The sequence below is a fragment of the Biomphalaria glabrata genome, chromosome 1 (assembly GCF_947242115.1).
Source record: "Biomphalaria glabrata chromosome 1, xgBioGlab47.1, whole genome shotgun sequence".
NCBI classification, from domain to species: Eukaryota; Metazoa; Mollusca; class Gastropoda; family Planorbidae; genus Biomphalaria; species Biomphalaria glabrata.
The window spans coordinates 57257860-57285096 of NC_074711.1; the positions used below are offsets into that span (position 1 = coordinate 57257860).

Here is a 27237-nt window from a genome sequence, read left to right on the forward strand (position 1 = left end):
AAAATAAACAAACTCTAGCATAGAAAACTAGAGATTCGATTTCTCCTACAAAACTGTATCGATTTTCAAAGACGGCAATAAGAAATGTTTTTTTTTTTAATGTAAGTTAGTAAACTAAAAATTTCGTTTTATATCAGAAATTGATGAGATTGTATCATGGGTACTTTGGCCCATAGTGTATTATGGTCCTTTAGACTAAAGTGTATTGTATACATTGACCCATAAAGAAACATGGTTACATAAACCTTCATAGTATCATGAGTACATAGATCAATAGAGTATCCTGAGCAAAAAGGTCCTCAGAGTATCAGTGGTCTATTGGTCCATAGAGTATTATGGATATATTGGTCCATAGAGTATTATGGGCATATTGGTCCATAGAGTATTATGGGTACATTAATTCATAGAGTTGTATGGGTATATTGGCACAGAGAGTATCATGGGTACAAAGGTCCACTAAGTTTCATGGATCCACATACCATCATGGATTCATAGGCACACAGAGTATCATGGGTAAATTGGTCCACATAGTACCATTGGTGCAAAGGTCTACATAGTATCATAGGTATATTGGTCCACAGAGTACCATTGGTACAAAGGTCTAAAGAGTATCATGGGTATATTGGACCACAGAGTATCATGGGTATATTGGTCCAGAGAAAAATTGCAGACACATGAAAGAAGACAATGTTTTGTCACTTCCAATTTTGAAACATGTCAAGCTTCTCCTTTGTTTCATTTTAGTTCTAAACATTCAGAATGGTCTCAAGTGTTAGGCCAACTCCCCCCCCCCCCCACATCCCCAGAAACAATATGGTCTCAAGTGTTAGGCCAACTCCCCCCCCCCCCCGCCACATCCCCAGAAACAATATGGTCTCAAGTGTTAGGCCAACTCCCCCCCCCCCCCCCCCACATTCCCAGAAACAATATGGTCTCAAGTGTTAGCCCCCCCCCCACATCCCCAGAAACAATATGGTCTCAAGTGTTAGGCCAACTCCCCCCCCCCACATCCCCAGAAACAATATGGTCTCAAGTGTTAAGCCAACTCCCCCCCCCCCCCCCCCACATCCCCAGAAACAATATGGTCTCAAGTGTTAGGCCAACTCCCCCCCCCACATCCCCAGAAACAATATGGTCTCAAGTGTTAGGCCCCCCCCCACATCCCCCAGAAACAATTAAGACAAGAAATGCCTGTAAGAAATGTTTAGGAAACAAGTGAACAAGAGCAGTGCTGAAATGACTACACATGTACATTTATTGAATTAATTTGTTTATTGTATAAATACTGACCAATGAGTGGTTTGTTTACATTCATGTCAAATAGGAGGTACACTGAAACGAAACAAAACTAACCAATAGTAACAGGACCAGTCTCTAGGTTGCCATGGAAACAAGTCAACTGATATTAGCCATTTCAAAATACTCTTTGGAAGTGCTCATGAGAAAAAAAAATAAAAAAAAAAAATCTTCATGCTTGTTTCTTTGTTGTTGAACTATCAGTTTCAAAGCTAACACAAAGACTGAGGACACACTGAGCTACTAGAGGTGGAGAAATATTCACAGGAACAAAAAAAATGAAATAAAAAGTGATGAAGCATTAAGGCATTTTGCATATCTTTCTCTTGGTGGTCAAACAAAAAGAAATTGAATTGTTGACATTGGCTGAAGAAAACTATTCTTGTCAAAACTGAATGCAAAATATTGTCCAAAGACAAAAAGGGCAACAAATGTATTGACATTGTAATAATGGATTGCTACATGAACAAATAAAAAAAATTCATTTTTTCTGTTGTAGTTGTTGTTTAAAAGTAAAAAAAAATTAAAAAAATGTACATTTCCTATATAATTACATCAACTTGTGCTCCTTGATGTATGCCCTAATCATGTAACTATTGAATGGTCTACTAACAGCTAGACTAAATACACTGACTTCAAATAAAAATTAAGACTATGGTCTCTACCGTAACTCCGATTATTGCCCCTAGAAACAAAAGCAAATCAATCAACTAGTAATGAGGTAGTAGAAATGAAAAAAAAGCAAATAAAAAATAAAAACAATATCAAAACAATGCCAATAGACACAAAAATGTCAACAGAATAATTATATGACATAATACTATAACAGAGTCAACTAAGAAACCAGTGCAAATGATCATGACATATGTATATATGCAAGAAGATGAACGTGTTGGCAGCAATGATTCAAAGAATGATGAGGAGCATCAGTACACACTTACAGGCAACAACAATAAATTATGACAACATTTCACAGAATCAAAGAAAGTCACCAATTGACATCATATAAAATTTCCTTCAATTTGCAAAAAGAAGATAAAATTGAGCCCTAAGGATAACAGGGATCTAACTTATCTATGTCAGTGCAACTAGAATATGTTTAGACCCATCTGGAAAATGTTCAGACCAATTTTAATCTACATAATCTTCACAACTATCTCAGAGTAAATAGATCTAGAAATTATTCTGACTTATGTAAGTATCTAGAAATTATTCAGACCTATGTTAAGTACCTAGAAATTATTCAGACCTATGTTAAGTATCTAGAAATTGTTCAGACCTATGTTAAGTATCTAGAAATTGTTCAGACCTATTGATGTATCATGAAAATGTTCAGACCTATTGATGTATCATGAAAATGTTCAGACCTATTGATGTATCATGAAAATGTTCAGACCTATTGATGTATCATGAAAATGTTCAGACCTATTGATGTATCATGAAAATGTTCAGACCTTTTTACTTAATAAAACATGAGCACAGAGATGGCTATTAAGCCACAAACGTTTTAAAATGAAAAATGTCTTAAAATCTTCAGTTTCTTAGCTTCCAAATAGTACATGCAAGAAACAAATAATCAGGATTGAAAACAAACACTTTATTGACTACCAGAAATTCTGGCCATTTTTTACCATCTCAATTTTATCAAATGTTTATACATGAAAGAACTTATTACAAATGCACTGAAAACATTTTTTTTATTGATTAGAAAATGTTATAGATAAACCTAAATTTTATAATTTTTTTATATTTTCGATACTCAAAAAAAGAAAATCCATTTAAACAAAAGCCTAGGGCTTACCTTTAGAAGGCTAAAGTTTCACAAGTTATGTGACTGTATAATTATTTGAAAATGCTTTGTTCCCTAACCTTTTTATTTGAATTAATGGCCAGAGCCTTTGCTTTTAAACAATAGTTATTCTAATATTATCCTATGGGCTCAACATTATATCTAATTGAAATATTGAAAAAAAAGTTCTTTTAATTTTGGCTCAGATGTAATAAGCATTATTAAAAAAAAGTTACAAAAAGATTACTGTCTATAGAGTGAAACATAAAACTAATGACTAATTCCAAAACGTTAATAATGATTTCAATGACCTTGACCTCATTCAAATAGGACTAGACAGTGACACAATTATAAACACAAAGGTTTTTGTCAGTTGAGGGTGACACATCCAGCTTGGAATGAGCAAATATCAACTTGTTTGCAGGGAAGGGGGGTAACAGGAAGCAGGTCAGTTCTACCAAAGGACCATCACTCCTCAGATATCTCACACTGCCCAGGGGAAGTAAATCCTTTCCCTTATCCAGCTTGGAATACACAAACCAGCTTGAAGTGAGATAAGGGACTAAAATTTCAGTTCCAGCTGTTGGCCATGGTTCCCTGGTGTCCTGAACATGTTCCCCAGCCCTGGAACAACAACATGTAAGAAGACCATCAGTTCAAACAAAAGGTTGAGGCCAATATACATACAGCAACACACACAAATTAGTACATCCTTGTGTCTTAGTACAAACTTTACATATGTTGTAGATCAGTTAAAATAGCAAATGTCTACGCAGTTATAACAAAGAAATATAAAGACTGTCTTACAATATAGACTGAGATGACACCAAAGTGAAGCAGTGACAGAAAGAGTAATAATAATACGAAAACCATTTAGCCTTGAGGAAAAACAAACTTTTTGTACCAGCAAGAACCAGAATGTCAAGAAAAAAAAAAAAAGACTAAGTTTTAAAGCCAAAAATTGTGTCTTCTGCTGAATTACTATTACTGATGGAGCACCTTTATCTTTATTATGGCTAAACATGGACTGATGAATTATTTAATTTTTATTGCTTTGAAATTCTTTCTAAGTAAGGTACTCAAGTATTCTCTCTCATGGATAGTAAAGCAAATTCAAACACCTTCAGACTAGAGTTAGCTTAGAAGGATATGCATATAATTTTGTTTGTGAAAAACTTTAAAATACCGGTACCAATTTGTTTGTTTGCATGCACTTGGAAGGCATGTAGTGTTGACAAATTTTTAAACACAGACCTTTTTTGATTTTAAAAAGAAAAACCCAGCAGGCTCAGATGATGCCTAATGTAGAAAGCAAAGCCTGATTCAGAACATACATTCAAACATGTGAGACATACTTTTAAGTCTAAAGCTACATCATCAATGAAATGTCTCTCTAAAAATGTTTTCCATGAATCTACAGTCTGGCATGAGAAAATAAATACTGTACACAAACAAAACACATCCCACAATGTAATTCAATGAATCAATAAATATAAAAAGTTAAAACATAAAAAATTTTAACAAAACAAAAACATTCAATGGATCATGATAGCATTTGTTGGTGGAACAATAGAACTACTCTTGGCATACAGTATGAACACCTCATAGAACCAATAAAAAAAATTACACAGCTTTTTTTCTAAGTTTTATACAAACATTTATAAATAATTGTCATAATTTGCTGTAAACTGACCTAAGTACAGAGTCTTAATACTGAATTATTAAATATACTTTAAGTAGGCAATACATTATTTATCAAAGTTTATGTTTAATACATTAGCATTTTTTGTATTGTCTTTGGTAACTAAGCAAATTAAAATAGCTCATTGATTAAGTATAAAATAATTAAACAGAATTTAAAAAAAATAGATTAATACACCTTTTCAGATATTAAAAAATTTTTGTTCTACATTTTATTTCAAGCTCTGATACAATAATTTTAATATTTAGGAAAAGTCAAGCTCTGGAGATGTCCTTGAATAACTTAATTTTTTTTAAGCTACACTCTTGATATAAAACTTTTCAAAGCAAGCTTGGATAATTGAATCTTAAACAGCTTTAACTCATTAGGAACATTTGTTATCAAGTTATGTCTGGTGGAGATCCTGGCATTTAGGTAAATGTACTGAAGATGCTGGGATCCAGGAAAGTGGTGAAGATATTTGGACTTATTGTGGTGAAGATATCTGAAGCTAGTTAAATGTAGCAAAGATGCTGGGACTAATTCAGCATACAATAATTATACTAATGTTTACCAAGCTATGTCATCCGAGGAAGTTATTAAAAAAAAAAAAGCAATTTCCAAAACAAAATATGTTTGGTAAAGTGTTTCAGGTTGACTCTATGCTCAGTTTGAAACATGTTCCCAACAAAAGTTTTGATGTGAAGCAATTTTTGTTTTCATTCATTGCCTTTCTTACTGACTTGATTTGTAAAAGCAATAATATATAATTAGACTAGAATTATATTATTTATAAAAACAATAAATTAATTACAAATGTAAAAAAAAATCTATACATAAAAAGTGACAACAATCAAATGTCTTCCTAACCAATATCATGATGTCACACTCACTGGTCATGATAACAGACTGGTATCAGTACAGTAGTACTAACAAAATATAGTAGCACCGATGGAGTTACACACAAAGTACTTGCCAAGATCAGATTTAGAAATAAACAGGAGACAAAAAAATGTTTTTTTCAATCCCTTGGAATAGAATTATGAATTTATCATTGAGTTTTCAATCTTTTCGAATAGAATTATGAATTTATCATTGAGTTTTCAATCTTTTAGAATAGAATTATGAATTTGTCATTGAATTTTTTAATCTTTTAGAATAGAATTATGAATTTGTCATTGAGTTTTCAATCTTTTAGAATAGAATATAAAAATATCATGGACTTTTCAGTCCCTTAGAGCAGGTTATTAATTGATCTAGCATTAATGAATTCATCTAAATATAGAGTCACATTTGTGTTGTAGCCAATTTTTCAAATAAAAATATTGTTCCCCTGGTTATAAATAATTAACTTGTACAATAGCGGCTGATGCCAAATAAAAAAAGGGCCAGAAGTCTCTTTCATAAGATTATTGATTCTAAATACTTCTAAGTAATCAGAAAACTTAGCATATACTAATATTTCTATATAACTTTTAACTTAAATGTCAAGCTTTCTTACTAAAAGATTGTATACATTTAAAGTTCCACAAATTTGAACACATTAAACACCAATTTTACACTTTTATGTGTGAAACATAAATACTACACAAAATGTATTGCTGGGGTTACAGTGTATTGCTTGTAGGACTTGACTATGTTTTCTAAAAGACTTATCTGGCAACTATGTTACTTTTGAAGAGTAATGTGTGACCACTGACAGTATTAGATCTTATTGACCAAAAGTTGTAACTGGTCATTAGTTGATCACAAGCTGTGGTAGTGACCACATTCAGTAACAGGTAGTTAGATCCCCACAGGCAGTCACAGTTCTCTCCAAAGGTTATAGCAGATTTCTATGTAACTACAGGCTGAAGCAGGTTTCTCTATAACCAGTCTGTGGCAGGTTTTTCTATGACTACATTCTGTAGCAGGTAAATGACTACAGAATAAAGAAGATGCCTAAGTGACCACATACTGTGCAGGTACTCAAGTGACCTCAGGCTTTAGCAGGTCAATAAGTCACCACAAACTCTCTCTCTGAACACCAATGTCCCAGTCATACAAACAGTTCTAGAAATAAAAATTTGAACTAGAAAGGCCACTCAACTGAAATCTGCTTTCACCAATGACAAAATGTGGAGAAAACAAATAGTGGCCATTTCTTTTAAATGCAAAGTTTAAAGCTTTTAAAAAAACAAACAAAGAGAGAGAGAGAGAGAGAAGATCAAGCACAAAGAAAAGCAAAAAAAAAACTATTCCTTTACGTCTTCTTGTGGACAATTCTCTTGTCCACAGATAAAGGGGAAGAGTTTGGATTTATGACAATTACTTTTCCCTGAATTCAATGGACTAACAAAGGTGGGCACTTACAATACATAAAAAAACCCATTCTGGTGTTGATGATGTGTCCAGCTAAAGCCAACTTACAGTAGATTGCAGTACATGGTTATATAATTATGCAGGTGACTAAGCCATGTTCTATGGAAGTTGGTACTATATTTACTTGTTCCTAAGAGTTCTAGGTCACAAGGTGTTGGTACCTTTGACAGCTATGTTACAGTGTATGGCTTTAATTATCAAACGAATTGACCAGGTCGGTTACTGCAGCGCTGATGTTTATAGCCTATGGCCTGGGAAAATAATGTATGTGTTTTGGCAGGGAGAGAGAACTCTGCTTCCATGTCACGGTCATGCATAGCCAAGTTTGGTGTGACCCCATCATAGTGACCTTTACCCCAGTCTGGCACGTAGTTTGGCTTATTTTTCCAACACAGCCGTCCTCTTTCTCTTGCTTGGAGTATCCCAAACACAACACTGGAAAACAAAAAATTCTTAAATGTAAGAAGAATTGTAACATTTTGCTTAAAAAAATCAACAAATATTTTTGTTACTTTTGCTCACCTTCTTGTTTCTAATGCACACCTGGATTCAGAAAGTATATATGACAAAGAATGTTAAAAAAAAAATTCTCAAATAAATTGATAAATTGTTTGGCATCAGACTATGGTGTTTTGGTGACAGAATTTTGGTAATGTTTTAAACAAAATGTTTTCCAAAAAAAATGATATATGTTTTACATTTTGTATGGGCTCAAAGCAGGTATATTTTTATTTCAAGAACAGTTGCTTTTTTTTTCTATTAGATTTAAGCATAAAAGATTAGTTAGACCTTTGAGACTGAGCTAGGAAATCATTGAAACATAACCTTGAGAGCAGAGGTAGGAAGCATGAAACACAACCTTGAGAGCTGAGCTAGGAAGTCATTGAAACATAACCTTGAGAGCTGAGCTAGGAAGTCATTGAAACATAACCTTGAGAGCTGAGCTAGGAAGTCATTGAAACATAACCTTGAGAGCTGAGCTAGGAAGTCATTGAAACATAACCTTGAGAGTAGAGCTAGGAAGTCATTGAAACATAACCTTGAGAGCTGAGCTAGGAAGTCATTGAAACATAACCTTGAGAGCTGAGCTAGGAAGTCATTGAAACATAGCCTTGAGAGTAGAGCTAGGAAGTCATTGAAACATAACCTTGAGAGCTGAGCTAGGAAGTCATTGAAACATAACCTTGAGAGCAGAGGTAGGAAGTCATTGAAACATAACCTTGAGAGTAGAGCTAGGAAGTCATTAAAACACAACCTTGAGAGTAGAGGTAGGAAGTCATTAAAACAAAACCTTGAGAGCAGAGGTAGGAAGTCATTGAAACATAACCTTGAGAGTAGAGATAGGAAGTCATTGAAACATAACCTTGAGAGCAGAGGTAGGAAGTCATGAAACATAACCTTGAGAGCAGAGGTAGGAAGTCATTAAAACACAACCTTGAGAGTAGAGGTAGGAAGTCATTGAAACATAACCTTGAGAGCAGAGGTAGGAAGTCATGAAACATAACCTTGAGAGCAGAGGTAGGAAGTCATTGAAACACAACCTTGAGAGTAGAGGTAGGAAGTCATTGAAAAATAACATATATAATTAACAAATATAATTTAAAAAAATGATTAATTAAAAATAAATATAATTTGTCCATTCCCTTCTTAGGTAAACAAGAGAACCCACTCACCTAAAAAGGAGTATGGCAGCTATACACAGAATAATGGCCCAGGCTAAATGCTTCATTACATCTGGGTCTAGAAGGTCCCAGATCATTTTCTTCTCACAAACGTCTCCTTTCCTTTCAAACCCTGAGGCACATTGGAAGCAATCAGTGGGCTTTGATCCTTTGCAGTTCAGGCAGGAGTCATGGCAGAGTTTACACTCACCCTGCAAAGAACATTAATAACAATCCAATCAGATGATCTCTTGATAATAATCTTCCTGATTTGATGTCATCTTAATTAATTTGTACACATAATAATAAGATAGTGTGTTAAATATATTTAAAACTATTTTTAAAACTCTAATTAAAAGTGTCTATAATTCAACCTCTTTTTTGCACAATAAGATATTCCTCTCCCTTATTGTGTGAATACATACTAGTGTGACTACTGCGTCAAATATATTTACACAAAATGTGTACTACTGTTACAAAGTAAATCAAAAGAGACTACAATTCAATGTCTTTACTTGCTACAAAAATTTTCTGCTTTTTTTTTTTGTAAGTTTCCTCAAAAGTTTTCAGCCCTTTTTTTTAGAAATTATTTTTAGCAGAAATATACTTTCACAAAGTTACTACTGAGTACATCAATGATGGCCCAAGGTTCAGTTACAATCCATGATGGTATCTAGTCCCATGAAACTTCTGATCACAGTGTATAAAGAAGCAGAAGGGGGGGGGTTGCTTCCATTGTTTGAGGAGGTGCAGCTAGTGTCACACTATCAGAAACTTAAATAGCCCCCTGAGTAAAAATGGTTGAGCATCACTGAGATACATTAAGCATACAATATTTAAAGTTAAGATACAAGAAACGAAAAGTAATTAGAAGAAGGCATCTGACAATGAAGAGCTTCTCACTTGAGAGTGCAACATGGATTTGGACCCTTGGACACTGCCGAAGTAATGTTGAGGGCAGTGAGCCACGCAATGCTCCCCCATCTTGAAGTAGCCAGGCTTACACTCTGAGGACAGAACAAAAGACAAACTCCTGAAATGTTCTATTTGCCATAACTCTCAGTTTAAAAGCAGTAAAAAAAATGGAATTATAAAATCTGCAATAAATAGATCAGCAAGAAATTAGAGCTACTAGAACAAAAAAAAAAAAGGCCATATTATTTTTACTTCAAATTAAAAAGTTTTCCAACATTTTTTTAAGGTTTCAACTAACAAACTACAAAAACAAAAAAAAAAAAGAATTAAAAAGAAATTAATAAAAGTAGAAATAAAAAATGGTAAGTTTAAAATAAAAAAACCCCAATACATTAGCAATAAAAACAAGAACTATTTTTTTTTAAAGTTTGTTATTAAAATGAAATAAACCAAACGATGAAAAGTTTTCTTTACTGGTAAAATGTCATATTTAAAGCATTTTATTTTGAGAATGTTAAATTAAAACTTTTGAGAACAAAACTTAAAAACAAAAAAAAAAAAAAAAACAAGATTGTTTGAATTGATGTGTGAAGATAAAAGAATAATTTATTAACAATTTAAGTTATTTTGAAAACACTTTTCTGGGGAATAACCAAAAAGCTTAAAACAATCTGCCAAATGTTAACATGAAAAAAATTTAGCAACATCCACAACATTGAAGTAAATACACTTTTCAGTTCATGTTAGTTATTAGTTCATTACTAAGAAGCATTGCATGGATTGTTCATTGATAAATAAGTTTTTGAAAAATATAATAATACTATCCAGTAAAGAGAAAATCAGTCACAGATTATCCTGAACAGAAGAAGATGGGTGCCCACTGGTTTGAATGACCATACAAACACATGCGGCTGGAAATCAAACAGATGATGTTGGTACATGCTGGAATAGTCACCAACTCTCATCATAATTTTTGGGGTGTAGCATCAGGAAAATTTAGTAGGTCAAGGCTGGTAAGATTGTTATTCCATACAAAAAAAAAGTCTATTTGTTTTACATGCTACATGCTTTAATGTTTGGGTCTATGCAGCACTGCACATTTAAAGAGTATCTTCAAGCTCAACATAATCATCACATGATGTGAGCTGAGCGAAGGACACCTCAAAGATTGGACAAGATTCCAAAAAGTGAAATTTGAACATTTTAGGAAGCAACAGGAAGTACAAGTATGTCATAAAAATAAACAAGGTTACAAAAGACAGTTTGTGTGGAAACACAAACTCAAAATTGGCCCCCGAAGTAAAATGTTTTACATAATTCGGATAATCCTTCAGAGTTGAAGATAGTTTACTTCCTAGTCCAAACCTCCCGCAGGACGACGGGGGATGGGAGCAGGCAGGGTTTGAACCTCCGATCGTCGATAAATCCAAACGACAGTCCAGCGCGCAAACCGCACGACCAGTGGTCCACCCAGGTAGGCTTCAATATTTTCAGAAAGAACATCCGAATGAAATTATATCAAAGACAAATGAGAGATAAGAATGGAGAAAGAAGGTTAACAGATCTTGTTTAGTGCCCCAACCGTCCCGCAGATCAAAGGATACGTGAAAGTGAATGTAAAGTTAGATGTGAACCTGGCCTAACTAGTTTGTGGTCTATAGGGCAGATGATGTAAAGTTCATCTGTTTTTGTGGCCTACGGTTAACAAGGGTGTCATGTAGCCAGCACAACGACCAACCGCCTTTGCTTTTCCCCAACTAATGTCAGGTACCCATTAGAGCTGGGTAGACTCAGAAGTTGAAAATCCCAATCTTCACCAGGATTCGAACCCGGGACCCTCGGTTCGAACTAAATAAGTTAATTGTTTTGAAAAGGCTCAATCTCGTATTTGAATCCTCAAAAAAAAAAAAAAGAAAAAGAAATTTCCACTATTAGAAAAAATGTGCACAAAAATGATGTTTATAAGATTACTATTCGTCTTAAATTAGGTCTAACATATAATGCATACTAATTAGCTTTTTCTTATAAAAAAACTGCTTGCATAATTGATTTTAAAAATTAGAATTTTCGCTTTCAGGAAAAAAAAAAGTAGCCGTTGCATCAGAACTTTGAATGGTCTAAAATATTGTGAAGTCGGATTTTCAATATCTTTCTAGTTTACGAGATCTAAACGGGACGGACGGACAGACATTTTGCACAAAACTAATAGCGTCTTTTCCCCTTTCGGGGGCCGCTAAAAAGTAGAATAGAACAGAACTGAGTTAACAATGATAATTTTATATTTATATATAAAAAAAATCTCTTTTCATTTAAACAAAAATATCATTAATACAAAATCTAAAAATAAATAACAAAAATATTTCTAAACCACATTTTATAAAAATGATTCTAAAATCACTATCTTTACCCTTCCCTTCAAACTGAGCTTATTTTCCCCCTTCATATTTGATTTCAATCCCACAACCCCATACCAAACTCCCTCCTTGCAGACACTGTTCTTAGCTCTCTAACCTTTCCAGACACTGTTCTTTGCTCTCTAAACTTTCCAGACACTGTTCTTAGCTCTCCAACCTTTCCAGACACTGTTCTTAGCTCTCCAACCTTTCCAGACACTGTTCTTAGCTCTACAACTTTTCCAGACACTGTTCTTAGCTCTCCAACTTTTCCAGACACTGTTCTTAGCTCTCCAACCTTTCCAGACACTGTTCTTAGAACTCTAACCTTTCCAGACACTGTTCTTAGAACTCTAACCTTTCCAGACACTGTTCTTAGAACTCTAACCTTTCCAGGCACTGTTCTAAGCTCTCCAACCTTTCCTTACCATGCTCAATTTCTCTATCAGGCTCATTTGCTGACTCCAGGCCATCACTTTTTTTTTACAGCAGTCGCTGAATCTTTTTTGACTTTCCATTTTCTAATTACTTTACAATCTTATTATTATTATTATTATTATTTTTCATTTACAAACATGAACAGAATCCAAAAGTCCAGGAAGTGAACAACACAGTTTTTGAACCAAACACTGAACTCTCCCAGGAAAAAAAAAGAAACATTGAACACAAAGTTCATGTCCTTTTATTATTGCAAAGCAACAAGCATATGCAGGACACATCATTCTGAGCTAGTTCAAAGATTAAGATATGGATTACATTTTATTACTAGGTTACCAATACAAGCAACTAACAATTACATTACATTACTAAAGAAAAAAGATGGGCAAAAAAGAATTGAAACAATTTATGGCACAATTGATAATAGACAAAAGTAATTAACTTCTAGTTACAATCTCAGTAAATTTTGTTTTTCAAAGAGCCAATGTTAAAGAATGAAGTACAGTAGGGGTGATACAATGGTAATGTCTAAATAGAGAAGATCAATAAATCTTTAAACTTAAAACACTTTTTTCTCTGTTCACATTCAAGACACAATTGTTCCCTTCTTTCTGTCAAGTGTTTGGTCATATAACTAATGATAACATCCTATACAATGCAACCAGAAGAATGAGATACAAGCTCAAAGTTTGTCCTCACCAGCACCTAAAGGAAAGTCAATAAAAAGATGAACACACCTATACATATACCATTGGAAGTAACACCTGCGCAGGTGAAACTACCATCACTGGTAGCATTGTTGGAGCCGCTCTGAGTACTTCCATTGCGCTTTGTTAGGTGAGGAGATGTTCCCATCATGACCAATGTCCACTCCTTAAGTTCAGCTGGAAGTACAGAGAAATGGAACAGCTAAGAGTCAGGAAGTTAATACAAAGCTAATGACCACTGCTGATGGCAACACAGTTCTTGGAATCAAACCAGCAGTAAGAAAATTTTGTATATATGTTTTTAAAGCAAATATGGCTAGATTTATTTCAGTGATCAGTTAAATAGATTAAAAGTTATAACATTTCCTAAACCTAAATGAAAAACTAAGAAGTTAACAATTAAAAGTAAAAACAATTTCAATGCCCAATATTTCTTTTTAAGAAAAATCCAGGTCTGTTGCACTAATTTTTTTAAACTTTAAATGGTGCAAATAGTTTAATTTTCAAGAGTGTAATATTCCGAAGTTTTTTCTTAACGCTAGCTAACATTTAATGAAATATTGGCCTTTAACTCTATCCCATTTAGACAAAAATACCATGACCTATAAATTTCTAATTTCACACACATGACAATATCAATAAAGCTAAACACAGTATAGACACATACAGACTAAATAAAAACAAAACAACAGACTATAAAAAAAACAAAACAACAGACTACACCAAAACAAAGAGAAATTATAAATTGGAAGACCAAAGGACGGACACACACACACACTGAGGTGAAACTAATATTGGTAATATAAACAAAAAGCCCATTTCAATTATCAATACATTTGAGCATGAAACCCCAAATAAGATTGACATTTTCAATGGAAAAGAAATCAACAAAATTAGCTAGTTAATCATTTCAAACAATTAAAAAAAAAAAAAAAATAATTTATATATCAGACTTGTGACAGCAAATAAATTTGTATTCATCCATTAAAATCAAAGATGGAGGCAAACTGAAATAGAAGTGTTTATAATAAGAGAAGAAGGAAATAGTTCAGCATAAAATTGAGACTGCAATCAACTTCAATTTCATGCAACTCATCTATGAGCAAATGTTTATTTTAATTTGGACTAAATCTCAAGATAAAAGTAATGAGCTGGACCTAAAAACTTTGGAATCAATGAGCCAATCAATAAGCATGCAATGAAGGCACCAAGCTTTCTAGCCATGAGATTTTGAAACACAAAGGACAGGAGGCTAAAGAACATCAGGACAGGAGGCTAAAGAACATCCAGAGATCCAGTTTTTTTGTTTTTTTTTTAAATTTGCTTTGCATTATTAAAAATAAAATTTTCATTTAAACGTAATATAAAATATTTCATTGGAAAAAAAAATGAAGTAAAAAATGTTCGTCTCTACCTGGCAAATGTTCTCCAACTCTACTTAAAAACATGAAATTGTTGTGTGACATCAAATATAATAAAAAAACAAAAAAAAAACAACTGTTTCACTCATCAAAGAATTATTCTTGCAGAAATATGACAATGTTCTTTCAGGTCGGTAGCAGTGGAGTGAAACCTAACACCAAACGTTGATGTCACACAATGGTTTACATCACAGTTAAAACAAATTAAAACCAAGTTCTAGGTGCAAGGAAAACTAAACAAATACCAGTAGACAATGATAGGGGAGAGAGATAATATTGAAAACAACAACAACACTAATCACAGATGGCAGTAGGTATAATAGTATCATAAGCTGAACATGTGAAAGACAAATTTTGGATGAAGTTGTTGAAGACCACAACAAAAGTACAACATCAATATTTGTGCAAGATGAGGCAGAAGGGTTAATAAGCTTGCTTGCCTGGGGTTAGTTGGGGGCGCCTTTTGCGAACAGTTTGCAAGACAGACACGTTGGACTTTTTGGCTAAGGTTTCATAAATGCAAGTATGCTCTGGGTGAGAATGGTGATGCTGCTGAGTGTCATACCAGTGGGCCTGGTTAATATATGGTGCATAGGTGGGGTAATAACGTTCCCTATTATAATCCGAATTCTTACGGTTGTGGGTAGGGTAATGTGGTGAGTCAACCGACTGCTTTCTGTTTCCTTGATAGGCCTGGTAGAAGGGCGTTGTGCTTTTTGTAGTGGTGGTAGTTGGCGGCCTTGTCGTCAGCGGGGCTGGGGTTTTCTGGTAGTAGTCCTCGTCTTCGTCAGTATTGTACATGGGGTCATCGTAAGTGAAGGTAGTCTTTGTCCTGTCAACAGGTCTGGGTGGTTCATTTACGTTATAGTGCACCCCATAGTCATAATGAGGGCTACGAGCTGATGTGGGGCTCTTGCGTGGGGGAGAGTCTGTGCCGTACAGTACCAGTACCCAATCTCGCAACTTGACTGGTCGAGCTGAAACAAGAAGAAAGGAGATAAAAGAGAAAGAAAAGAAGTCACAAAGGTTTGAAAACTTACAACAACAAGAAGGAATAGTTCAAACAACACTTTGTTCTTCTTCATTTCACAACTAAACATTTTTATTATCAAACTTAAAATTTAAATAGTCAATGGGAATATTCCCATGATCATGGTGAATAGTATAAAAAATGTATACATTTAAAAGAATATTGTTTGGTCACTATAACTGCTGTAGGTACTTCTTGAAAACTTTCCTTTCTTGAAACCATGACTCTTAGTTAGAAATGCCGTCTATACAAAAATCTTCAGAAGTTTCAATTTTTATTGCATTGAAAAAAAAAAAATTTTGTTTGGGAAAATAAACATTTCTTATTTTAAAAAAACTCTGCATGGAATGATGTCAAATTCATATAATTATTATTGGAAAAATAGTTTTATATAAACCTGTTGCTAGTAAATAACTTTTGATTAGGGTGAAGAACATTTTTTAAAATTACTTTTTCATGATCACGTTTGTTCTTACATTAGATCCGAGAATCAAAGGTTATCTTTGACAGAAAGTGCAATAAAAACAAACCATAAATGACAAAAAATTTAAACATTAAGACATCATCTTTAAAAGTATTAAAATTACTTTAAATTGAATATGAATTATTGCAAAAAAAAAATAAAAAAAAATCAAGTTTTCCTTCTCATTATTAGCACTAAAAGTACTGGTTCAAAAAAATGAAAGAATTAATTGATATAATTAAATAAATTACTATTACTTTAAAATTATATTCCTGACAAAAACTAATATCTCTAATAAAATTGCATTGAATGCATGAGAAATAATATCAACTTACCCTTGTATTTGTTTTGATTTAATTTTTAAAGACAACAGCAAAAAAAAAAAAAAAAAAAAAAACTAGTTGGCGATGGTGGTCATCTATCCATGCTGTTATTTGTTCTATCAAGGCAAAGAACTGAGTAGTGAACACTAAGTTTTACAGTCAGACAGAGAAGTGTCATCAAAATATTGATTTTTTTTCTCTCAAGCATACAGACAATTTTACCTACGCAAGCTAAGTTAAGCTAGAAGAGTTGGCAGTAAAAATGGCCAAACCTATATTTCCTAGAATCAATGGTGATAAGTGAGTTTAAGAAAAAAAAAACTTTAAAAAAAACATTGATTCTTTTTAGAAGCAAAATAAAAAAGTTGAAGAAATTTGTGTACAATTTCAAGTCCATAAAATCTTTTTATTACACATTTGATACTATTCATAAAATATTGTATGCCATTAAAGTGTTTGGCACTTGACTAATGAACTTTTCATTTCTCCTCTAGCAAAATATCAATGATTTCAGAATATTGTTTTCAATTTTAAAATTAAAATTTCCAAATAAAGAAATTCAGTATTATATTGTTTAAAGTCAAAGCAAATACTAAGCAAAGAAACAAAACTGCTAAAAATGTTTTGACCATCCACTCCCAATTGACTGATTTTTCTAGTAGATATCAAACAATTTTACACTATTCATTCTTAGCCAAAGAAACAAAAAAAGTTCTTGCATGAAACAAATAAGCAAGGCAAAGAGTTAGTCATCATTCCTATCCAAAAGAAAACCAACATGCAAGCTTTATTTGGACAGAGAAAATACTTGAACAGGTCTGTACACTGGAGACAAACATTTAGGACTGACTGAGACTGATCCCGTAGCAGCAGACTTGAGCAGTAGGCAAAACAGACAATGATATAGTTTGGTCATTTTATTGACTTAAATAGTAATATTACATAATCCACAGTCTTAATAGTCTAAGACAATGAAAAATAGACCAATAAGACTGATAAGGCAAAGATAATGAAACATACACAGCAAAGACCTATTAGACAAAGACACATAGACCTTATAGTCCAGACAAAATATAACCAAATATAGACAGAAATTTAAAAAAGAAAAAAAAAAATGTCACAGAAAAATAAAGACACAAAAAAATGAAGTAAACACATGTCAACTGAAAAATCAACAAATTCATTCAATGAGCATATTCTGCATAAAAATGAAAACAGAAAAATAAAAGCAAGCAAATTATTTTTTTTCATATGACAAAGAAATTTTTCAGGCACTTTAATTGAAGGTTGTATTCTAAAAGCTGTACCAAATGCAAATTTAGAAGAACTTTTTTCATTACTAGAATAAAAAAATAAGACAGCTGCTGAGGAGGGCAATGATTCCAATACTATAGAGAAAAGGGAATGCACTCAACTTTGAAAAACAACATAATTGAACAAATAAATGTTTAATCAATTAACAAAAAATCACAACAATTTTGAACACTATGGTAAGACAGTGAATATAATATTTCTGAAATGTCTGCTAAATGTACTGACTACCTCTAGGTCTGTATTTACAACAGGGACAAAGTGCAAATCCTAAACCCTTCATTTTTCTTTGGGGTACAAAAGTTGAAGAAAAAGAAAAAGTAGAACTATTCTCCCTCCTGGGCCTAAAACTGAAAAGCAACACAGTGCAAAGTGACAAAATGTATGAGAAACCAAATTTGTATTAGCAAAAAGTCACATACATGCAGTCAAACCACATTAGATTGATCTGACCTATACTGATAAATAGACAAAGTGCATACATGCTTGTAAGAATGTAGTTAAGTTGGGATATGTATACCTGATAAACAAAACAAATCTCACTAATAGATAGAATCAAGTTTGACTGCAGTAAGAACTTTTCTAACTAATTCAAATTCATGCACACTAGAGTAACAAGGGTTAGGTATTAACATAGAGTGAGCTAAAACAAAGTTCATAACATTAATCTAAGAGTAAAATCTTATTGAAACAGTGAGATCTATTTTCTTTTAAAAAAGTTATTTTAACAAAATTATTAACTAAAAAGAATTTTTGCATTACATATTGTAAACAATTTTTTTTTAAATGATATAGTCCCAATATTGTGTGCGGCCAAGCAAATGAACTTTCAATTTGATGAAAATTGTTAGACAAATAATATAATTAATGAACACTTGAAAACAATTTAGGACAAAATTTTATTGATCATTCGCTGCTAAGCATATAAGCAATAGGATCACTTTGAAGTGTCTTGAAGTACACATTATACAATTAACAATCTAAGGATGTGCTGGACATTAACAATTGAAAACATTCAAAATGCACATCCACAAGCAGACAACTAGACAGTCAAACAGAGAACTACAGATTGACCACCAACATATCAAGCAGTAGACAGAAATATCACTTACCTATGCTAGCCCCATTTTCAATTTCTAAAGTCCACTGCCCTTTAGCTGGTTCTCCCCAGTTGTGAGTGGTCATGAAAGCCCAGTTGTTGAAACCCTCCTTCGACACATCTCTCGTGCGTTTGGCCAAGAGTGTGGAGCGGGTGTTAGAGGGAGAGGAGAGGAAAATTCTAATTTCGCCACGGCGGTAGGAGCTGAGCGTGATACGAGCTTGGACATGCTCCAGGTATTTGACATGGTTGACAGTATGTTCACAGCCATCTGTAGTTAGTGGGACAAATATCTTACCATTGGTTGGAATAATGCGACTGAAAAGCAGACACATTGAGCAAGATTAAATACTGTGGAGTGAAGAATTCTTTAGGTAAGACTAAATTAGAGCTAGATAGTTCACTGCAACTTTGAGTTAACATCTTGAAATAAAATTCAATGACAAAAAAGTTAAAGACAGAGCAGAGCTGGCATGAAAAGTGTTTGCAAAGTATTTTCTGTGATTTATCAAGTTACAGAATTGTGTTAGTTTTAAAGGCTTTTTAGCACTTTTTTCATCAAGCAATAAGCACTTTTTTTTTTACCAAGCAATAAACATCTTTTTTTTTTATCAAGCAATAAGCAAATTTTTTTTCCACCAAGCCATTAGCAATTTTTTCATTAAGCCACAAGCACTTTTTTTCACCAGTTGTATTTATTGCTCACTTCACATGCACACTTTGGGGAAACTCTGATGAAATGTGTACAATTAATTTCACCATGATTTCAGTCTAATTTATTTTGGGATACAAACTTAGGTATCAATTTAAAAAACACTTATCTGGTGACAAATTTTATGTGATCAAATGAATACAAATCACTAAGACTTCTACCATAATATATTAAGTAACTTCAAGGATGTCTGGACACAGGAAGAACCATAAAAGATTTTACATTTTAAATATACATGAATATTTTGAGTTTTAGAGGACCCCCCCCCCCCAATTAATATGATACCATATCCAGCTATAAATAACTGAATTATTATTTGATAAAGTAAAACCTATTTAAACAAGTTAACAGCATAACTTGAGGAGTGAAGTGGATGGCAATCCCCATCAGCAGTTACAAGAAGTAAAAGACTAAGACGCTGTAATGATAGTTTTTGGAAATTTGATGTGATTACAAACAAAAAATATCCACATAAATAGAACAGACACAATATACAGAGAAGTTCACTGAGTGACTACACACAGACATCTTGATCCATTTTGTTTTTTTAGTAATGTTTACATCGATACTTTACCTATTGTGGTCTGAGCAACGTATTTCACAGATATGCTGTGCAGGTACTGTGGTCCAGTTCCGAGCCAAAGATACCATCGCTGCTGCGTCCATCAGACCAAAACCAAAGGAATGGCTCACTTAAATGAGAAAGAAAAATACTTAAAATAAGCAAAACAAATTAAACTGTTGATTCTTATATGCATACAAAATATAAGATACAATCTTAATATATCGCTCATTTAAATAAAGTGCATAGAAAAAATCTATTAAAAACACTATCTATAATAAAGCAAGTCTGTTATTCTATCTCTATTTTTTTTTATAGATAGAATACATCTATCTTCTTTTCTAATGAATCACAGATGCTTAGACATGGCAAAACTAGACTTAGAGACTTTGGAAGAACAATTTCTTTGAGTGATTTATGAAATTAGCTACTGCCTCATTATGTTCTAATACATTTTTTTACTGAAGTATGCCAATAGCGTGAGAGCAAAAATTTTTTACTCATGATTATAAATAGCTCAAAGCATTATAATTAACATTTTCAACTCTCTAAGCTGACACATTTAAGCAGGTTAAATAGCAGACATTTTAAAAACATTGGAATATGAAGACCCAAACTGCATTCAAAGCAACTGAGTCAAAAGTTCAGAATGTTTCTAAATATTTTTATGCTATTACATCATTGTTTCAGCATTATCATACATCTTTAGTTCTACAGAGTTCTTCTTAGAGTAGCAGATACAAGAAACATTTTCAGACAATTTTAAAGATACCATGCATGTAAGAGATGGAATGAATGTCACTCATCACAGTCCTAGCCCAGTTTTAAAAAAAAACTCATTCATTTAAAAAGAAAAACCATAGACAGGATACATTGCTATCCGTATTTGTATTATTATGAAAATGTATTAGTAAGATAAACTCACTTTAATGATATAACAATCTTAGGCTAGTTCAATATTTAAATGACTATAAATGTCTAACATAAAAAAAACTGATTCTACCAATAGATTGCAAAAATAAAAAAAAAATGGGCCAGAGATAGACTAAGAACTATTATAGTGAACAGTTTTAATTGGATTTCCAAGAACTTGTAAATTACAATATTCTAAGAAATATATATTTAATTAGTTGTCTCCCTTGTGTGATGTCATTTAGAATGCCTGGCATTTTAGGGCAAAAAAAGAAATGATTCTCCATTTGTTACTTTGTCACTTTGCCTACATCAGGTCAAGTAGAAAATGTGTTTATTTTGAAAGATTTTATAAATAAAATAAAAATAAATGAGAAAAAGGAAGAACAATTAAAAACAGAATTTCTTAAGACTAAGAATACACTTGTAGGCCCTCATGTCTTTATACAACACTTAACGGAAATTCAATTTTTAAAATAATTATACAACTAATAATCAACTAATCTTATTTTCAAATAATAATACACATTAGTAAATATATTTTGTTTAGTTTCTTCTAGCTAGTCTACAATGAGAAATTAAAACATGAAGAAACTTTTTGGATAGGGTAAAACCTTCTACAAGCAACAGTAACAGAAGATCAATGAAACTTCTAAGACTCTTAAAGGCTTTTCAATATTTTTGTTAGTTTCTCCTTAAATACAAATACAAAAAAAATGAATATAATAATATTCCAATAGTTGTCTTCATTTATAAAATAAAAGGGTAATAAAAAAAAATCTGTCGATAAATTAAGATAAAGTATCGTCTACCACATGTTCTGTCTGTACATGTTTTTATTGTATTTCCTAACTCTCTCTCTGGCTTTGCTTCTTATTATCTTATGTTTATGTGTGTGACCCACTGGGGCTTCCCAAACACATTCAAACTAATAGAAGCACAAAAATTAATAAAAAAAAAGTAAGTAGATCAAAGGCTGTAAAATTACATATTATCTTATATATTTCTCAGACAAAATGACTGTTTAGACCAATTTTATCATACATGCTCCATGCATGACATTTTATTTTGATTGATAAAATACTTTTCATTTCATAGTTTGCCTGAAGTAGTTCTAGTCATTCTATACAATGCCTAATCATTCTATACAATGCCTAATCATTTTATACAATGCCTAGGCAAAGAAGAAAATGAGAAATTACTTCTCACTTTGCCTGAAATCTTCAAGCATTAGCCATCTATAGAATGCAGGATTTGGCACTTTGCTGGTAACATATAAGAATATATGAATCCCCATGGATGCAGTACAAAATGGTATGCTTGGACCAAAGTATGTGACCATTTGATGTGTATGAATTTTTTTTCAGTGAAGTGATAAGAAGCAAGGTGATTAGTGAACAGTAAATATATTGCCATAAAAGGAAAGAATCAATTAGTCTAGATAACCTTTTTTCCCAACTCCATTAAAAGCCCAGTCTGGAGCATTCAGATTGTCTGCTTTAGCTGTTTCCACGACAATGTGTTGCATGTCTCGCCAGGTCAACATTGGGCTGTAACACACAAACAGATCAACTTCAATCAACTCATTTCATTTGAATATTAATTCAGTCATAACATTTCTCTTAATATGCTAACCAAACTTAACTTTTCTTTCAGTATAAAAACTGATCCATATATTTCATATACAACTCATTCAACAAGAACTAAGCTACCGAGACAGAAGAGTTCCATTGCTTCCAGGTTGAAGGAGTTCATTGATGAAACAAAATTCTAAAGCTTTAAGCACCAATGTCAATTTGAACACAAAGTCTGTTCATGAAGTAACTTACTTAGCCTCTAGTGCCAGTGCTATTATTCCAGCAGCAAGTGGTGCACTTCCTGAGGTCCCAGTGTGAGTTTCTGTACAACTTTTCCTCAAGTCTGTTGTCACCTAATTGAAACAAATGGAGACACAAAAATTGTAAGTAGTTTTGTCTATAAGGCTGTAAGGTAACAATAGTAGAAACAATTGCCTCAGACAACTTCTATTTACTCATTAGTGACATGTAACATCAAATATTTTCTATTGTGTGCAGGGTAGGTGCAGGTGATAATTCTTTTCTAAAAAGAGACTAAATTGTTAACAATTTCTTGGTGATTTAATCAATGTGAAACTGAAAGTGACTTTTTATTATGTACAAATTACAATGACACATGTTGTAAATAGACAAATCATTGTTAAGTGCACACACATTTCATGTTCACTATCTAATAAAACTTGAAATATTTCTAAATATTTTCAGCTATAAACTAGGCAACATGCTCAAGTAAAATACAAAAGTTTCAGATTAGTTGCAGAGATGATCTTCTTTGTTTTTCAGAATGTGATATTTATATAGCTGCTGAATGACATATTTCATATATTAATTTTGTAATTTAAAAAAATTGATGTTGCCATTTAATGGCTGAATGGTTAACTTCATGGGTTTTTTTTTTTGTATAGCCAAACTTGTATGCTAATAATATGTTTAGATTGCTGTGGACCAGTAGGGGGGGGGTGGGAATGGGGAAAAGGTTTCTGGCCTCACTAAACACAACTCAGCTCAAGTTGGGATTCTAACTCGAGCCCCTTGATAGTTAGCCAAGTAGTTTTTGCCACTAGGCCACACATCAGAGATACAGATGAGGTGCTGAGAATTACCGTTACTTAAAAATAAAAAAAAGAGATTATAGTACTACATTTTTAAAAGTCAGGCCTGTGCGGAGAGGGTCAATGTCCTAATTATAATATCACTAAACATTAGACCTCAGTACTCACAATCTGTTTCTCTCCACCAGAACCACTGCTGTAGGTTGTGGCCAGGGTGGAGGAACAAGCTTCTGAGTACCATGGAATGTGCCCATTCTCTGTAGCGCTGCTGATGGAGATGGTGTAGATGCTGTTGGTGTACCCATCACAATTGCAGTTGTCTGAATCTCTGCCACCATTTCCACTGGCCCAGACATAGATGGAGCCTAGACCTTTACGACCCTAGATTATTTTTTAACAGAGAAAAAAAGTATAATGTTTAATTTCTTATTCTTGAAACTAAAGAAAGTTAAACTAAAGAACATTAAACTAAAGAAAGTTAAAATAAAGAAAGTTAAACTAAAGAGGGCAAGGAAACAAAATGTGGATTAAAAAGAAGTGTTATTGAGACAGTAAAACTGATTATTTTACAATTCAGACTAAACAGCTCATAAAAAAAGTGTTTAAATAAACACTACTCTATCACTCTTTAACTTGCCCTGGTAATTCCATCATAAAATGCTTTCCGAGCAAGTGTTGCTGGCCCGTCCACAGTTCTTCCATCATCATCTGGACCCCAGCTGGCGCTATAAATGTGAATATGATCAAAATTGAGCCCCAGGGACTGGGCTTCCACAGAGTCAGTAACATCGCCATCTAACATCCGCACACCTAGATAAGACAAGATGGCCATCTTTGAATATGATTTAGTAAACAACATCTTTAGTTCAAGTAGAAAAACAAAGACAAATCAACAAAATATTGTCAATTTTACTGATAATTAACCTCAATAAAGCAATAAAAACATATCAATAAAATTACTCATGCAATAAAATAAGGACAAATAAAAATGATTGCAACCAAAAGTGAAACAGAATTCAGAATAAAATAATTAATAACACTAAGAGCCTTGCAGACATCATCAGAATTTAGAGCCCAATAGACATCATCAGAATTTAGAGCCCAACAGACATCAACACTGGGAGACTAGAACCAAATAGATATCAACACTAGGAGACTAGAACCAAATAGATATCAACACTAGGAGACTAGAATCAAACAGATATCAACACTAGGAGACTAGAATCAAACAGATATCAACACTGGGAGACTTGAATCAAAAAGATATCAACACTAGGAGACTAGAATCAAACAGATATCAACACTAGGAGACTAGAATCAAACAGATATCAACACTAGGAGATTAGAATCAAACAGATATCAACACTAGGAGACTAGAATCAAATAGATATCAACACTAGAACCAAACAGATATCAACACTAGGAGACTAGAATCAAACATATCAACACTAGGAGACTAGAACCAAACAGATATCAACACTAGGAGACTAGAATCAAACAGACATCTACACTAGGAGACTAGAATCAAACAGACATCAACACTAGGAGACTAGAATCAAACAGACATCTACACTAGGAGACTAGAACCAAATAGATATCAACACTAGGAGACTAGAATCAAACAGATATCAACACTAGGAGACTAGAATCAAACAGAAATCAACACTGGGAGACTAGAATCAAACAGATATCAACACTAGAACCAAACAGATATCAACACTGGGAGACTAGAATCAAACAGAAATCAACACTGGGAGACTAGAACCAAACAAATATCAACACTGGGAGACTAGAATCAAACAGATATCAACACTAGGAGACTAGAATCAAACAGATATCAACACTAGGAGATTAGAATCAAACAGATATCAACACTAGGAGACTAGAATCAAATAGATATCAACACTAGAACCAAACAGATATCAACACTAGGAGACTAGAATCAAACATATCAACACTAGGAGACTAGAACCAAACAGATATCAACACTAGGAGACTAGAATCAAACAGACATCTACACTAGGAGACTAGAATCAAACAGACATCAACACTAGGAGACTAGAATCAAACAGACATCTACACTAGGAGACTAGAACCAAACAGATATCAACACTAGGAGACGAGAACCAAACAGATATCAACACTAGGAGACTAGAATCAAACAGACATCAACACTAGGAGACTAGAACCAAACAGATATCAACACTAGGAGACTAGAATCAAACAGATATCAACACTAGGAGACTAGAATCAAACAGATATCAACACTAGGAGACTAGAATCAAATAGATATCAACACTAGAACCAAACAGATATCAACACTGGGAGACTAGAACCAAATAGATATCAACACTAGGAGACTAGAACCAAATAGATATCAACACTAGGAGACTAGAATCAAACAGATATCAACACTAGGAGACTAGAATCAAACAGAAATCAACACTGGGAGACTAGAATCAAACAGATATCAACACTGGGAGACTTGAATCAAAAAGATATCAACACTAGGAGATTAGAATCAAACAGATATCAACACTAGGAGACTAGAATCAAATAGATATCAACACTAGAACCAAACAGATATCAACACTAGGAGACTAGAATCAAACATATCAACACTAGGAGACTAGAACCAAACAGATATCAACACTAGGAGACTAGAATCAAACAGACATCTACACTAGGAGACTAGAATCAAACAGACATCAACACTAGGAGACTAGAATCAAACAGACATCTACACTAGGAGACTAGAACCAAACAGATATCAACACTAGGAGACGAGAACCAAACAGATATCAACACTAGGAGACTAGAATCAAACACACATCAACACTAGGAGACTAGAATCAAACAGACATCAACACTAGGAGACTAGAACCAAACAGATATCAACACTAGGAGACTAGAATCAAACAGATATCAACACTAGGAGACTAGAATCAAACAGATATCAACACTAGGAGACTAGAATCAAACAGATATCAACACTAGGAGACTAGAATCAAATAGATATCAACACTAGAACCAAACAGATATCAACACTGGGAGACTAGAATAAAACAGATATCAACACTAGAACCAAACAGATATCAACACTGGGAGACTAGAACCAAACAGATATCAACACTAGAACCAAACAGATATCAACACTGGGAGACTAGAACCAAACAGATATCAACACTAGAACCAAACAGATATCAACACTGGGAGACTAGAACCAAACAGATATCAACACTAGGAGACTAGAATCAAACAGATATCAACACTAGGAGACTAGAACCAAACAGAAATCAACACTGGGAGACTAGAACCAAACAGATATTAACACTGGGGGACTAGAACCAAACAGATATCAACACTAGAACCAAACAGATATCAACACTAGAACCAAACAGATATCAACACTGGGAGACTAGAACCAAACAGATATTAACACTGGGAGACTAGAACCAAACAGATATCAACACTAGAACCAAACAGATATCAACACTGGGAGACTAGAACCAAACAGATATCAACACTGGGAGA

General features: G+C 33.3%; 1 protein-coding gene across 9 annotated transcripts in view; it reads right to left on the reverse strand.

Moving 5' to 3' along the window:
* Positions 1-1232: 1232 nt before the first annotated feature.
* The window catches only part of LOC106059132 (furin-like), a 190274-nt gene continuing 164269 nt past the window's right edge, over positions 1233-27237 (reverse strand). For 3 of the 9 annotated variants that reach the window (XM_056004098.1, XM_056004151.1, XM_056004134.1), the window contains 12 exons: positions 24341-24513; positions 23872-24084; positions 22904-23004; positions 22521-22624; positions 20175-20292; positions 18902-19206; positions 15103-15639; positions 13272-13418; positions 9692-9795; positions 8801-9000; positions 2693-7562; positions 1233-2605 (listed from right to left, as the gene is read on the reverse strand). In XM_056004098.1, coding sequence (XP_055860073.1) covers positions 7325-7562; positions 8801-9000; positions 9692-9795; positions 13272-13418; positions 15103-15639; positions 18902-19206; positions 20175-20292; positions 22521-22624; positions 22904-23004; positions 23872-24084; positions 24341-24513 — 2240 coding nt within the window. In that variant the 3' untranslated portion in view covers positions 1233-2605; positions 2693-7324. Of the gene's footprint in view, positions 2606-2663; positions 7563-8800; positions 9001-9691; positions 9796-13271; positions 13419-15102; positions 15640-18901; positions 19207-20174; positions 20293-22520; positions 22625-22903; positions 23005-23871; positions 24085-24340; positions 24514-27237 lie in introns of all 9 variants that reach the window. The other 6 variants (XM_056004097.1, XM_056004116.1, XM_056004106.1 and 3 more) reach the window with 6 other exon arrangements.